Source organism: Ambystoma mexicanum, chromosome 1q (assembly GCF_040938575.1).
Source record: "Ambystoma mexicanum isolate Mex_15411 chromosome 1q, UKY_AmexF1_1, whole genome shotgun sequence".
In the NCBI taxonomy this organism is placed as follows: Eukaryota; Metazoa; Chordata; class Amphibia; order Caudata; family Ambystomatidae; genus Ambystoma; species Ambystoma mexicanum.
The window spans coordinates 908,405,358-908,421,174 of NC_090922.1; the positions used below are offsets into that span (position 1 = coordinate 908,405,358).

Here is a 15,817-nt window from a genome sequence, read left to right on the forward strand (position 1 = left end):
TACATCACCAGTCTGACTGACAGCTACGGCTCGCTTAATGCTGTACTATGAACTAGGAAACCAATAACTTGTGACTTTCAACTCTTCTTTTTCATGGTGTGCACCTAACTGTGCTTCCACAACCTTTTTGTACTGTGTCTAGTGCTTTGGGCAAAAATCGAAGTTAGTTGTGCTACTAATTTGTTAACATCTGCATTGCCAACCTGCCCAATGATCTCTGTATGCCTGACTGCCTGGTGTGATTCTACTGTTGCACAGTGCTTGGCCCTCTCCCCTGGTATCTTCTGGCTCTCTCCACCTCCTCCGCCTCCTCTTCTCTCCCCCCATGAATCTCCATCTCCCCTATCTATTCTAACTGTTTCTCCATCTCATATCCTCCATATATCTCACTAAGTCTAGTAAGATGAAACTAAAAAAGGTATTCCTGATTTCTAAGCCTGGTCTGCCCATTGTAGACCTCTACATCAATGTCTCCTCTAGACAGACTATCACTGACGTTCACTTTGTTATTCCTTCGTCTAACCTGTGGAACCACCATAGGGTCTCTGTCCTCCTCCCTTTCTCCTTTTCTCCCATTGCTGGCGGCATCAGATGGGAAGCGCTCTTGGTGCACTTCACATCTTCCAAATACACCATTAATGTCTATCATAATGGCGCTATTATGGCCCAGGGCACTCAGCCCAATCTCTGCCTTTTTCACAGGCGTCTTCCTTCCCTCTTCAACTTCCCTCCTTCTCCTTGCACCTAGCTTTCCCACATTCCCCTTCCACCCAGTGGTGACCCCCCTCACCTGCGCCCCACCTTGCAAATCTTTTAAAGGGAGCAACCAACTGCACTTAGCCACCCTCAATTCTCGCTCTGTAAAACACTCCTCTGACATATGTCACCTCTTTGAAGACCTTGGCGTCCTTGCTCTCACTGAGATGTGGCTTAAGGCCAGCTCAGTCACAGCTTTTGACACTATTCTCCCTGAAGGCTACAAGATCCTGTCCAATCCCAGGCCTGCACGGGCTGGTGGCTGAGTGGCTCTGATCTTCCTAAGCGGCTTCCTGCCTCTATCATCCCCACCCAAACCTACTCATCCTTTGAAAGCCTAGTCTGCAGGCTGTCTGTCTCACTTACCTTTTCTTACTCTCGCTACCATCTATAGATCCCCCGGACCATCCTCCCTCTTCTAAGAATGGGCCGACCTGTTCTCCTCTCTTCTTGCCTCCTCCCCCAACATATCTTTCTTGGGGATTTCAACATCCATCTTGACTCTCTCGATGGGGCCACTGTTCTCTTCTGCATTCTTTGTGATACTCTTTTCCATCTCTATCCTTCCTTCTGGCCCAACCCACTCCTCGACCGGACACACCTTTGAGGCTCTCATCTCAACAGACATCCCTCTCTCTAACCCTCTCACTACCCCTCTCTCCTGGTCTGACCACTCTTCCCTCTCTTCTCACCTTGACCTTCCCTACCCTCTGACCCCTCCGCCCTCACTAACAGTCTCCTTCTCTGTCATTCGACCGATGAAGCGTGTCAGTTGCAGCATTTTCCTCCTTATTCATCCCTCCTCCACTCCCTTCATTGGACTCTGTCTGACTCAGTTCTAGCTAACCTCAATCTCTCTATCTCCAACACCCTGGACATCCTTGCCCCTGTCATGAGGCTCTTGATGAAGCCTGCCTCCAAATGCAACTCTAGGTATGACTCTGACTTGGCTGCTTTGAAACGCAAGTGAAAAGCTGCAGAGCGGAAGTTGCTGTCTTCTAGCTCATCTTCTGCCAAAATGGCCCACCACCTACTGCAAAGGAAAACTGCCTCTCCATCTGCTCCAAGAAGGGGCTCATCTCCAAGCCCATATATCTGGAGCAACCAATAAGGCAGTTGAACTCTTTAAAATGTGCAAAGGAACTTGCCAATCCCACAGCAGTGTTCCCCTCCCCTCCCAGGCACTCTGCCCTGCACTGGCCACCCACTTCTCCTCCAAAATTTTGGAAATCCTATCCCTTGTCTTCTGCTACCCCACTGTCCCCTCTCTTGGCCCCACCCATCCTTGCTCTCTTCTTTCTCTCCCATTGCGTCAGATGAGATCTCTAGAGTTGTCCGCTCTATGAAAGTCTCCTCTAAACAGGTGCTCCCCTGCTTCTCCAGAACCATCAAGGACAACATTGTCTCTCTCCCTCCAGCCTTGGACAACCTCTCAAACCACTCATTTTCCACTGGCTCCTTTCGCCTACCCCTCAAGCTCTCTCTTGTGCACCCTCTCCTAAAAATGGCATCTGCTGATCCTTCCTGCCCGGCTAACTATCACCCTCCCTCCATCACCCCTTTCTTGGGCAAACTCATGGAGAAACTGGTCATTCCCCAACCAACCCTCCACACTGAAATTGTTTACTGCCTCCACGATAACCAATCCGGTTGTAGGGGTTCCAGAGGCACGGAAACTGCTCTCCTGAACACCTGTGAAAACCTACTCTCCAGCTTGGATTCCAACTACCCCTCTATTCTAATTCTCCTCGATCTCTCTTCTGCCTTTGACACTGTCAACCACTCCATCCTCATAAGCCGTCTCCATGATACCCTAGGGATAGCAGACAGGGAACTGACATGGCTTATGTCCTTCCTTTCAAACATACCCTCCCAAGTGAAAATAGGTTCTTTTCTTCTGCTCCACCACACTCTCTACCTGTGGGGTCCCTCAGGGTTCCATTTGATTGTCAGGGCTCTTCAACATCTATCTGGCCGACCTGGCCTACCTGATCTCCACTTTCTCACCTCATTTCCAGTGTTATGCAGACAACACACAGCTCTCCTTCAAGCTACCACCCCCTACCTCCTCCTCCCTCATACCTGACTGCTATTCAGGCATGGTGCTCTACCAATGATCTCTGCCTTAATGCCAGTAAGACAGAGATCCTATTCATTGGGATGCCTGCTCCTCCCCCCGCACCCAGAGATCCTATTCATTGGGATGCCTGCTCCTCCCCCCGCACCCCTCTCCCCAGCCTGATTCCTTGGGTCTCATCCCCTCACCCACCTCTGAGGCAAAAAACCATGGTATCATCTTTGACCCCTCTCTCTCCTCTCCATACATCACAGACCTTGCCAAAAAAGCCCCACCTTCTCAGTGGCGTTCTACATTTCCTCACATTCCACCAGAAGCTTAATGTCTCCAGAGCCCTGGTTCTCTCTAGGCTTGACTACTACAACAGCCTTTTACTCAATCTACCTCTTTCCTCACTTCGTCCTGCCCAAGTAATCCAGAATAGGACTGCAAGACTTATCCTTGGCCTCAAGCCCAGGGACCACATCTCTCCTGCCCTAAAATCTCTCCACTGGCTCCGGGTGACTACAAGGATCAAATTCAGGACCCTGCATCATCCACAAGGCCGTCTGGGGCCTGGCACCTCTTTGCATCCAGTTGTCCCTCCCTAAATATCTCCTGACCAGAGTCCTTCGGTCTGCTGCCTCCAACTCTCTGCAGGTCACACGTTTCTCCAAGTAGATAGTGGGAGGTGGATCCCTTTCTGTGGATGGCTCCTCCCTCTGGAATTGCCTCCCTTCCCCCTTCGACTTGAGCCGGATCTTCTAAAGTTCTGGACAATTCTCAAGACTTTCCTTTTCTCCTCTTCCTTCCCTCTCCTCCTCCCATGTTAACTCTCCATCTGCGGCTATGACTGGGGACTGGTCCCTTCAGAGTCTTACAGAGGCATGAACAATCCATACTTTGCCAGCAATTGCCCTTGGGCTCCCATTCCCACACTAGCCCAACTTGGTCTACCTTGCCCACTGCACTCACCCTCCTTTCCCTCCCCTTTTTCCCCTGACACTTGCCATCTTGGCACCCCCCAGTACTTCCATTATGATTCCCTTGTCCCCCCAACCCCCATCCTGTCTTGTGGCACCTGGAAACACTTGGTTATAGGCACCATACACATGTCCAATAAATACAAATAAATAGTTTAATTATTCCACCAACTTGGACATTATCTTTCAAATTCTTCTTGTTTTAGAGTTCAGTAATTGGACACTCCAGATTCCCTTGTGGCTTCTCCAGCTCATTTTAGGAGCCATCCAGGTTCCCTTTTTTGCAAGTGAGGTCCCACTTTCCCATAAACCTTGGGAAGCTATAGCTTAGCGTGCTCACCTCCATAGCCTCAAAGGGAGTGGCTCCCCCCTGGGAAGATGGGATGGATTGGCCGGATCTGTCACATAATGCATATGGCTGCCAATGCATACATCATGTGTGTCCCATGTTTTGTTTACCATCACCCTATCTGTAGCAGCAGGCCAGACAGGACATCTGCACACTTTTTGATACTTTATGCTATCAGACCCCATCATGGATATGTCATTAGGGGTAAACCACTTGCATCACAATTGAACATGTTTCTGGTCCACCAGCAGTGACCTACAAAACATTCATGCAGAGTTGTCCACATTGCTTACACTTCAGTATGTTGTGTCCGTCTATGGGAGATTTGGACAGCTATCCCCCCTCATTCACTATAGTTAATATAAATCTACCCCCATGTTTATGCACACCACACAGTTGGTAGTGTTGGGCAGCTTCCCATTTCAAGTACTGACACCACATGCTTGATTTTGTCAGAGACGCAGATGGTCCATCAGTGTTGGTGTGGAATTGTGTAAGTTGCTTAGCACACAGACTAGCTTCACCACCTTCTTCCTCAGTCTCTTCCATGTTGTCTTTCCAGTACTCGTTGCTTTACGGAAGGTGTTTAGGACATTTTACATTTTCTGAACACTCACACTACACTGTTTCTTTGACAAAGTATGTTTCCCATTCATCCTCATGAGCATCCTTGAGGCACTGTGACTTGGAATTATAATTGCACTGTAAGTGCAGTAGTACGAGTATTTCCCTCAACATGACATGCACCACGCAGGTCATCCACATATGCGTGAAAGAAGTAGCATTCACTTGATTTAGTGACTTCCAAATGTTGGATGTGAGGGTTCTCCTAAAATGCGTCCTCTCATAGATCAGTGTTTCTGCTTATAACATGACTAAGTTGTACATCCTTTCAATGCCTCAGTGTTGCTGTTAATGTAGACCTACATGCCCCTGTATCTATATGCAACCTGTGGCCAAGCACTTCCACAGCATCATAAAAAGATTGCCCAATCATCTGCTACGGAGGCAAATGTGGAGGAGGAATTACCATACATGTGCACTTCAGGAATGCATCTGGTACACACACGGAAGTGATGTCCACTGGAAGGTGATAATTTAGAAAAGCCAGCTTTGTGAAACAGTGTACACATTGTGGCCATAGCAGCACACAGTGGTAGATAGTGTATAGCCATGGCATGTTTCATGCTGTGGCAGTTGTCTTTGCTGGGTAAGCCAGAATCAGGAGACCAACAAGGTGGCATTTTGGGTGAAGTAGATTTGTATTTGAATACCAAAAACCAAAACTGTCTTTAAATTCCTTGGCCCTACTCTTCGAGAAATGATACTAAAAGAGTGCTTGTCAGGATGCTGTACAGAATATTCATTCTGCTGTCCAGGAACCTGTTGCTTCCTGATCCTTGTCCCTACCACTGTAAACAAAACAGATACATTTAAAAAAAAAAGGCACAGTTAGGCCTTGCCCCTGACAACTAAGTGGTGGTTAGTTTCTGACCCCAACCTAATTAGACTTTCCCAATAGGGGCATCCCGGGTTCCTGTGCAGTCTAAGCATGAAGGCTGAATGACTCTCCCAAATACACTTGTCTATATTGTTCACATTACTCCCAACAATTTATCTTGTCTTCCATGTCATGAGTGTCATGAGGGAATGGATAGCCAGTGTTTCCCCGACCATTTTCCTGGTGGTTTCTCTCTCCATAAATGATCCCAGCATTCTCACACAATACATAGTTTGTGGTCCTAATTCCAGCATTGGGGCCCGAGTGCTCTCACCCCACTTTACAGTCTGGTTTCTCTCACCCTGCCTTGGGGGTCTACTTTGGTTTTTACACCATGATTGAAGCTCACTGGAGTGATTCTGTACCTTCTGTCTTTGTTCGTGGTCCTCTGGGCCAGTCGCAGTTTCTACCTTACAGCTTCCTCCAAGTGGCCTACATCTGATCGAGCCGGCACTCCCTTCCAGCAGTCTTCCTCTGGGGTTTTGGCATTAATTCCATGTTGTGCTGCTCATTTGCTGCCCTGGCATTCTCTACTGAGGGAGGCTTGCGTGGGCCATGCTACTCCAGTCCTGGCCCCGTTAGATTTGCTAAGTGTTCCATAGACTTTGCCGCCCGATGATCTGACACACCTGGCATATGATCCCTTCTCACTACCACACCTTACAGGAGGGGATCTCCTCTGTAGTTCTTGGGGCTTCTCTCTTCCATAGACCCAACACTATTTTAGTGTTTATCCTCTATGGAAGGAGGGGGTGGATGTATTACCCATTCTCTGTTCCAAGTTGAGGACAGGGCTAAAAAGGGTCAGAAAAAATAAGTCCTCACATAATTTCTGTCTCATATAGCCAACAAATACATTGCAATCTTTGGAATCAGGAGCCTTTTGGGTATTTTCCTATCCCAAGGGGGAGGTCACCCCCAGTGGTTTTCCACTTGACCTGTCCCTTTGGGGGGTGTTAAGCTTGCCGGTGTCACCTCTCTAGTCCTAAAGAGGGGGGTTTCACTTCTTTGGAGAAGGGAAAAATACTCTGGATTGTTCAGTGCACATTCACATGACCCATCAACTGCACAAGTGATCATCTCTGTTCAGTGATGGCCACATGCTCCATGCTGTGCATCCTCCCTGCTACCATGCTCCTGGGATTCCCATTTGTAGCAGTTGTCAATTCGCTGATGTTCATCCAATGCTCTTTCCCTCACAGCACCATAGCCTACGCTCTGATGCCTAGATAGTGGTTTACTTGTTAAGTGACCACTAGTGGATCATTCAGTAGTGGGCCAATGTGGCATTGTGGGTTCATCTGTGATGATTCTGTGAACATTCTAATGCATTGATAGAAGGGCCCTTCTGGCATATCCAAGTTGAGGACAGGAACTCACTTGTTATGGTGTCTGGCCGATGTTCTCCACCGCTGAGATATAGGATGATTCCAGAGACCGCAGAATCACATTGTTACATTTCATTCTCAGTAATGTGAAATGTTATACAGAATGTGATTGGTGCAGTTTAGGTGTATTTTACCCACTTGCTTGTCAATGTGGATGAGCTCATGCTTCTACAGCAGATGAAGCTTAAACCTAATTGGATTCATCCAAATGGCAGTTCATTCCCTCTGATTCAATGGCCTCTCGTCTTCGCATGAGGGTAAGTTCACCTGATGGCCAAAGCTCCCCAGTGTAGCACCCCAAACCATTAGTCTGCCATTTCTTGGGAGGATGAGTGGCTAAGGGTGATCCAAGGAGTACACCCGAACCAAGTGTTTGTCCTTGAACCACCAGTACAGCTTCCTCCTGATAATGTTACAGATTGATATGTGCCTAGTGTGGTTCATGAAGGACGCAACCCAGATGCACTTCTTTCCATTGTAGGGCTGACACCTTGTTAGGCAGAATCACCTGCAGTACCCTTTGGGAACACTACAGGCAATTAGGACTACAAGTGTAAGCACAATTTCACCTCTGGTACAAGCCTGTACTACGCAGTAAAGTGGTAGCGATGGCTGAGCAGCCAGGCTTATCTCAAGAGTTTAAGTGAGCAGTAGAAAAAGTTACACAAAGGACCAACTAATACAGTGATTCAAACAAACACTTACTCAAGGTTTCTTGGTAAAAGAATATAGACTTATTAACTCAGTCAGTTCGAAAACATTACACTAGCATAAGCAGCTCAATATCACACACTAATAAACCACAAAAATACAACCGGTAAGTAAATAAACAAGTTCTATCTCCTGTGAAGTGGGAGCAAAATGGCACTTCAGATGCTTCTTAAAGGGGTAAAAAGACAAGGTTATAAGAATAGACAGCCCAAATACATTCATAGGCAGGGCAAAGGGTTTCAGTTAAATACAACCAGCAATTCTTCTCATAGGCCTGGGCCAAGTCAATGGTTCAGAGTCTTTGTATAGGATAGCACAGTTCTGGTAGATAACGGTTAAGTCTTTGCCACAGAGTTTAGAAGAATTTGGCTAGGCGAAAAGTTTGACAAATGTTTAGGGAAGGGCAAGCCTTCGAAGTTGAGGAAAGTTTCATGCACTTTCTCGATGGCCGAAAATAGTTCTGGACCGCGTTTGCACAGTACCTTGTTAATGAAGAAAGCTGTAGCTGAGGCAGTGGTTCGTGGTAGTTTGAGCAGATCGCGATGTCGTGGGGACAAGGAGGAGGATGTCGGGAGGTTCCTGCACTGCCCAGGGATGAGGCCAAAAGCTGTAGCAAGACGTTGGTTTAAGGTGTGATTGTCTTAAAGTCCATGAGCTGGTTTCCTTCCCTCTGGCTATCCAGTATTCAACAGCACTCTGATGACAATTCAACCAGATGGGGACGGTGTCCAGATGGCTTGCGAGTTGGTTATTCCCACCAAACTCAAGGGTAGAAGTTAACCTTGAAGGGCTTCTCGGTCGATTGGAGTTTCAGGCAATTCGGACCTGCAGCAGGGCTTCACTGGTCGTCCAGGAGTTGCAGCAGTTTTCTTCCTTCAGATCCTCTTCTGTTCTTTCGTTCCAGTGGTCGACTCTACGTTCCAAGTCCGAGAGACCTGCTTTTAAACAGTTTTCCCCCATTCATTCCAGCCTGGCTGTCACTCACACAGCCGGGTGGCTGTCCTTGCCGGACAGTCAGCCAGCCAATCATGCCAGAGTACATTCAGGTTTCCTTGGAGACTAAGCACAGGGAGTTCCGGGCACCTCCCACACATCCTGTCCACCCCAGACACTCAGGCGCCAGGGGAGGGCTTCAGCACTGAAGCCTGCCAAAGGCCAACGAACAAAGGGACCAAACCTGGTTTGGCACACAGAGACAAACACAAGAAGGACTTTTCCTAAACGAAATGGCAAAGAAAGATGACCAGAGTCTGTTTTTTACAGATAGGTCTGCGGTGTCATATTGAAAAACATGGCTCACTTGATTTTTAGCTACCGTTGTTAGTGGTTGTGAAAAATCACGGTAGTTGATCTAAACCACTACCACCAGCCATTTAAAGTAGGAAAAGGTAACCATTTACTGTTACATGAGTGTTTTGACTCAGTGGAAGCTAAGCAACCCCTCCAGCACTCTATAGGAAGATGGTGTTTGCTGGGTCAGTAAGTTTAAAGAGAGTAGTAAAGCCAATTTAACTTTACTTGCTCTGGGAGATAGTAGTCAGTCCCAGAGAAGCCATTTAAACCTTGGGAAGTCTGAAAGACACGCCTCTGCCACTGCACTGAAGGTGCTGTGTGACACACAGGAATAGATGATGCCTATGGAGTTGTTTTAAAACTCCATAACCAAAGAGCACAAAAGTAAAACAAACACAAAATGCATAGCAGTGGGGGAAAAAAGGCTCACACTCTTCCCAGGTTAAAAAATCAAATCCTAGAAATCCAGCAAAGTTGCTGGGGTCTCAAAAGTTAAGAGAAATTAGCACATTTTGAGAATACTCCCTAACAGATCTCCGTTCTGGTCTGCAGCTTGTAAGGTTTGTGAGGGGGTATAGATGTCTTTAACTATTGTTTTGTGAAATCGCCCCTATTAGGTACATTTCTTGCATTCTGTGTAATGACCAGCAAACAGCAATTGTATATGATTGGCCAGACACTTGTGTTTGTGAGTGCAATGGATAACAAGGGAGCATGCAGTAACCATTTTTCCAGATAGCGGTGTAGAAAAATTGATGTATTTTCTATATATATATAGGAAGTACCATTTTAGATTAACCAACAGATATAGAAAACAATAGCAACACTTTTTGCAGGTGACTGCTTCAATTGTAGTGGATTGCACCAGCAATTGTTAAAGTTAAATGACCGTTTCATTCATTTGTAAAGTCACTTGGCCCAAGGTCTGCTGCAAGGAAACATTTTTATTCAGTACTAGCAACAGCAATCTACATCTTGGTAACACTTTTCAATGATCCTAATTCTTTAGCAGTCCAGTCCCTAACTAGACAAGAGTTCATCAGTCAGTTGAGGAGTGAAAAGTCTTATGCAGCAGCAGAAAAGGTACTTTAGTTACTTTAAATAGAATGCTTTAGTGTAATACAAAAGTTAGTAGGGACCCTGTAAAGGACTCTCTATAGGAGCACAAGCTGTAAAGCCTGAGCAATGGGTATGGGCGACCACCCAAGCACCTGGTATGGTACTCCAGTCACACTCTATTGACTATTCGGCTTGAGGTAAGTACTACCTTGAGCCCCACAGTAGCTTAGGATGTTTGAATAAAATGCAGCTGGATTCTTTCTGGTGCAGCAGCGTTGGACCTGGTCACCTCCTTCCTCAGTCTGGTGTCGAAAGGAGGGACTCCGGAAGGAATGTTGCAGCAACATGTGTGAAAAAGGACCCTCAACAAGGAGTTCTTTGATCTCCCTTTTTTACAAGCTCCAAAAGTGATCAGTTACCAACCGGTCATTCTGGTTTGATTCTGAAGTCCTGCACTCTGGTGAAGGGACTTTGTGGAATGGGATTGTCTCTCTCTAGGTCCAACTGGAGCTCACCAAATTTCTGGAAGGATTTGTGCACTGGAAGATGATGCATTGCAATTAGGTGGGGGGTCCACTGGTATTTGCAGTTTGCAGCCCTGGACGATCACAGCACATCAGGGGATGGCTCGTTCTGCAGCTTGGCTAGTTCATCTAACCATCCATAGGGAGGGAGTTGTCCTCTTCAGAGCTCTTCTGCCGATAGGAACACAGGGCCAGGACAGCAGTGGTCTCTTTGCAGTTACTGGAAGGGTCTGCCGGCGGCTCTGGTCGTCGAATGCTTTGGATCACCTTTTTATTTGGATTTCCCATTTACTCCTTTGCAAAATCTCTGTGCAGTTTACAGAACGGTATGGGTGTCTGTCCAATCAGGACAGCTAGCTCCCCAGTGAGAATTTCCATTCAGGCACATCAGCCGACAAAATAAAGGGGAGGACCAAACTGCTCCCCAGCTTCCTGTCCTCATAGACACACTGGAGCCTAGGCGGACATACAAAGGGTGCCCGCCAAACCTAAAACTCCCATTCAGACCTCCTTCTCCTGGAATGGTAGATGAAGGGCGAACAAAAAGGTCCAGCGGTCCAGCAAAAAGTGCTGGGGGTTTCACTAGGAGAGGGGATTAAGCATAATACTGATACATCTCCCTAACAAGAGGTTTTGGGGTGCATGACTGTGAGTGAATGTCTTTATTGTGGAAGTACGATGAAGAGGAAGAGTGGGTTTGTTTATATTATATATATAGCGCGCCTGACCCAGGGGTATCTAGGCGCTTAAGGTGAAGATAATGGTTACAATATACAATTTATACAGCTAGATTGAAGATGATACATTCCAATAACAGCGATACAAGAAGATTCATTCAAATAACAGGATCGGCAGGGGTGAGTGGGGAGCATAAAACGGTATGCGGTACAAAGCAGAGAGGCAGATGTATATATAAGGGAATGGGAGTGCAGAAAGATGTCAAGTGGAAGGTGAGTAAGGTTAGTTTTTGTTAAGTAACCATGTGATGACGTGGTTTATGAATTTTTCAAAGGTTTGAATGGATTTGATCTCTTGTGGAAGTGTGTTCCATAATTGGGCGACTAGGACCGGGAAACTGGTTCGGACCAGCTCTTTTTAAATTGTACCTGGGCACCACCAGGCAAGATGTGTTGGTAGATCTTGTGATTCTGGCTGTTGATTTCATAGTGAATTTGTCTGTGAGATATGGTGGGGCTTGATTGTTCAGAGCTTTGTGTGTGAGGCAGATGGTTTTTAAGTCAATGTTTTTTCTTGTATAGAAAGCCATTTGCAAAGCTTTCTGGTAGCTGAGATGTGATCCCTTCCAGGTATGTTTAATGCAGCCCTAAGCACATTATTTTGGACAACCTGTAGTTTGTTAATTATGGATTTGATGGCGCCCAGGTATAGGCCATTGCAGTAATCTAGTTTGGACTGTATAAGTGCTCTGGCCAATGTGAGGCAACAATTGGAAGACAGTAGGGGTCTGCATGCCCCGATTAGCTTGCCAGTGTAGGCAGTGGCTGAGGCAGTCACATTTACCTGTTTTGTTAGATTGGTATTAGCTTCAAGGTAGAATCCAAGGGTTTTTACATTTTTGGCAATGGGTATGTTGTTCCCATCAATGATGATGCTACTGTAGTTGGGGCTAAGTTTCAGAAGATTGTTGGGTGAACCAACTAAGAGTAGCTCAGTCTTGTCATCATTCAGGCAGAGGTCGTGTGTGGCCATCCATGCCTGAATAATGGTGTAGACTTTGTTAATCCGGCAGACATCCGAGTCCTAGTTACCTGATAATGTTAGGAGTATCTGGGTGTCATCTGAATAATTAGTGTAGGTGACACCCAGATGGTCCAGTATGTCAAATAGGGGCTTTGTAAAGATATTGTACAAAGTAGGTGATGTGCAGGAGCCTTGTGCGACACTGCAGGTGATGGGGATCGGATCGGCTGCGGCTGTGGGTGAGAAGACACGCATAGTTGTATTGGCAAGGAAGGATTGAATCCACGTGACAGCAGAGTTGTAGAAGTGTGCTGCCGATGACAGGTAGTCACATAAGATTTTATGGTCAACCAGGTCAAAGGCTGCTGATAAGTCTAAAAGAAGTAGGATGGTGACTTTACCTTTGTCTTTAAGTTCGTCGATCTAGCTTTTAAGATGTAGGGTGGATTTGGGGGTGCCTAACGACTATGTGGGCTCCTTCATTGTGTAAGTACAGTGAGTGAGTGTAGGGGTAATATGGATTGGGGGTGTATGATTGAGGGAGTGCATTGCTGGTGTAAAGATTGTGACGAGGAAGGGCAGGACTGGCAGTAATGGAGATTACCTGTAAACTGATCATTCTTTCTTTATTATTGCCCTGCGCAATGTCGGATTTAATGCTCACCATCGTGGCACAACGCACTTCCACAGCGCAATCTTGTTCTGCGCTTGGGGCATTTTGGGGCGATCCAGGTGGTCAAGATCTTTCTTTACACTGTTGATTTCAGCATTGTATTACTTTTATGACTCGGCTCCGCACGCAATGCATTTGCGCAGCACGATTTTAGCGCTGCCGCAAAGGCTTTGTGCAGAGTTGGTGCTTTTTATGTGAATTAGGCCCAAAGAGTTTGAGACTTCAAAGTGCCCCCAGCAACCAAATCCAGAAATAATGGCACTTTTTATTTCCAAACGTGTAGAAGCCGAACACCAGAACAATATGCATGCTGATTAGTTTTGATTCCAGGGAACTATCTCTCCATTTATTAATTAAGCCAATGTGTTTTCTTTCCAGGGCTACCATCGTACAAACCAAATTAGTTTTTTGGGCCAAGGTTCCTGGGCCAAAGATGATTTACAATGGCACTGGCACTTCAGACGGAGTGAGGATCAAGGTTAGTATTGCACACCTTTCGTGTAACCTTCTGGCTGCATGCCCTGCGTACAGCGCGCTGTTGCTTCCCAAGCAGATGTGTGCATTGTAAATCCCACACATTCATACATAGAGACATGCATACATAGACTCTCACACTTTCTTTGACATAAAGCCAGTGCTTTAAGTGGGATTAGAAATCAAGGGGTTTCCTTAAGGAGCGTGGACTAAGTACACCTGTACCTAGGCCACACCCCCTAAGGAGAGCCCTTAAGGGCGCACTGGCATTATTACATTTGATGCGCTCAGCCCATCCTTTCGAAGAAAAGGGGATGGGCGCACCAAAGGTGTGACACCAGTGTGGCCCAGCTTGCAAGCAGCAGGCAACCCTTTCATTCAAGAAGCCATGTGGTGCAACGCTTTAGCCACAGGCTCCTTTAATGAAGGGTCTGCCTGCTGTTGATGGCTCTGTACTCGGAAGCAGGAGGAGGGCTGGACTGCCCAGCTCTCCTTTTGTTTTCAAGTAAAGTCATCACGCAGGATGAAGCCAAGGTGCTTTATGCTGCGTGATGACTATTTACTTGGAAACAAAAAGAGAGCTGGTCAGTGTAGCCCTCCTCCTGTTTCTGAGTACAGAGACATCAAGCATCCGTGTAGCCGAAGTGCTGCATGGTTACACAGGCTGCTTGCAGGTTCTAACACTTCGGTTTAGAAAAAAGAAAAGGCAGTAATGCCTTTTCCTTTTTCTAATACGAAGTGCTGACACCTGCAGGCAGCCTGTGTAACCGAAGCGCTTTGGCTACATAGGCTGCCTCAGGTGTTAGCATGGCTAGCCCCGGCCCACTTAAAGCCCCGACTAAAGCTGACAAATAGAATAAGCTACACAGCGACAGATGTGGCGAGGTCTGAGACAACATTTCTCTTCTATACAGGCTTTGTATTCCCCAGTGATTCAAGATGACTAAGAGTCTTAAATACAGAATATCCTACAATGAATCTGAGGTGACATTTTTAATTTTCGCGCTACATCCCTGACAATCAAAACACATTTATTTCTCATAAGGCCAATTCGACACCTCCTGATATGTCACTTCTGGTGTCATCCGAGGTGTCTGCCAAGTATTGGCTTTCACGAAATAACAAGGGTCTGTCTATATACAAAACAGAGAATGCTGGGATGTTCAATAGGAGCCATTTGGGTCTGTCTATATACAAAACAGAGAATACTGGGATGTTCAGTAGGAGCCATTTTACATCTGGAGCTGGAAAGAATTATATGGTACACCGATTTCGGAAATGTGACAGAGGACTCAAAAAAAAAGTAATTACATTCATTAAGACCTAAATTCGATATGGCTGGTTTCACTTTGCTCTTCGGATATCATGATGCCTAGAATCCTGCAATCAACAAGTTTTACGCTATTGAATTGGTATTCCTTCCATAGTTGAATACATACATGCAACCCTATGGAAAACCGATGGGCTCACACAGTTTTTAAGGTGCGGGCATTTTATTTTCAGGTACTCTATTTTCTATGTACTGCCATAACATTCCCATTGACATGCACAACTTGCCGGGCATTGGCATCTTATTCCAAGGCACATTCTAGCTATAACCATTATACATGCCCACGCAGACTCTTTGCCATCTATTACCCTTATATGCCATGGCACTCACACCAATTGCCTGTTATTGCCATCATAGGTACAAGCACAAGGTACTCTTGTTTTTTGACAGGTAGAGAAATAAAGAAACATGTGCGTTTGAATATTATTTCATTTTATATGAATGTTTGCCCTGCACTGATCCTACCCAGGGTGTCTTGGAGCACCTACCAATGTCGATAAGAAAGGAGGTGAAAAAGAAGTAGAACATTTTCAGGACAGCATAGGAAGATCAGAATAGACTTGATCCCAAAAATAGCTGAGGTTATGGTATATAGTATAGTATAGGATAACATTGTAGAATACTGATTTGTGCAATTCTCAGATTGCGGAATAATTCTGGATGTGGTTGATCTGAATGTTTAACTGGAAAAACAGTAATTTGCTTTTGATGTCAACAATACGAATAGCAGCATCTTGTGCAGTAATACTTATCTTAAATTCAAAATGCAGAGCCAGGCTTTGTTTTTATTCTGGTCTTGGAATCAAAGGGCTGAGCTGCTACTAACACGATGCACCCTTTTAAACAAATTATTTGCACATGGCTTGGAATGGAGACAACGGTCAGTGATTGTTGGTTATTGAAAGACAAGAGTGTCTTCATATAATGAGGGGAACTGCAGACAAAACATTGTTCAACTACAAAGTATACGCTTAATTAGATTGAGAACAGAGATGAGTCACTATCTGGTAACAGTGATT

At 45.9% G+C, this 15,817-nt stretch overlaps 1 protein-coding gene across 6 annotated transcripts in view; it reads left to right on the top strand.

Moving 5' to 3' along the window:
• The window catches only part of LOC138538698 (putative ferric-chelate reductase 1), a 495,175-nt gene that overhangs the window by 413,325 nt on the left and 66,033 nt on the right, over positions 1–15,817 (top strand). For all 6 annotated transcript variants that reach the window (XM_069641552.1, XM_069641548.1, XM_069641551.1 and 3 more), the window contains one exon: positions 13,373–13,472. In XM_069641552.1, coding sequence (XP_069497653.1) covers positions 13,373–13,472 — 100 coding nt within the window. The remainder of the gene's footprint in view (positions 1–13,372; positions 13,473–15,817) is intronic.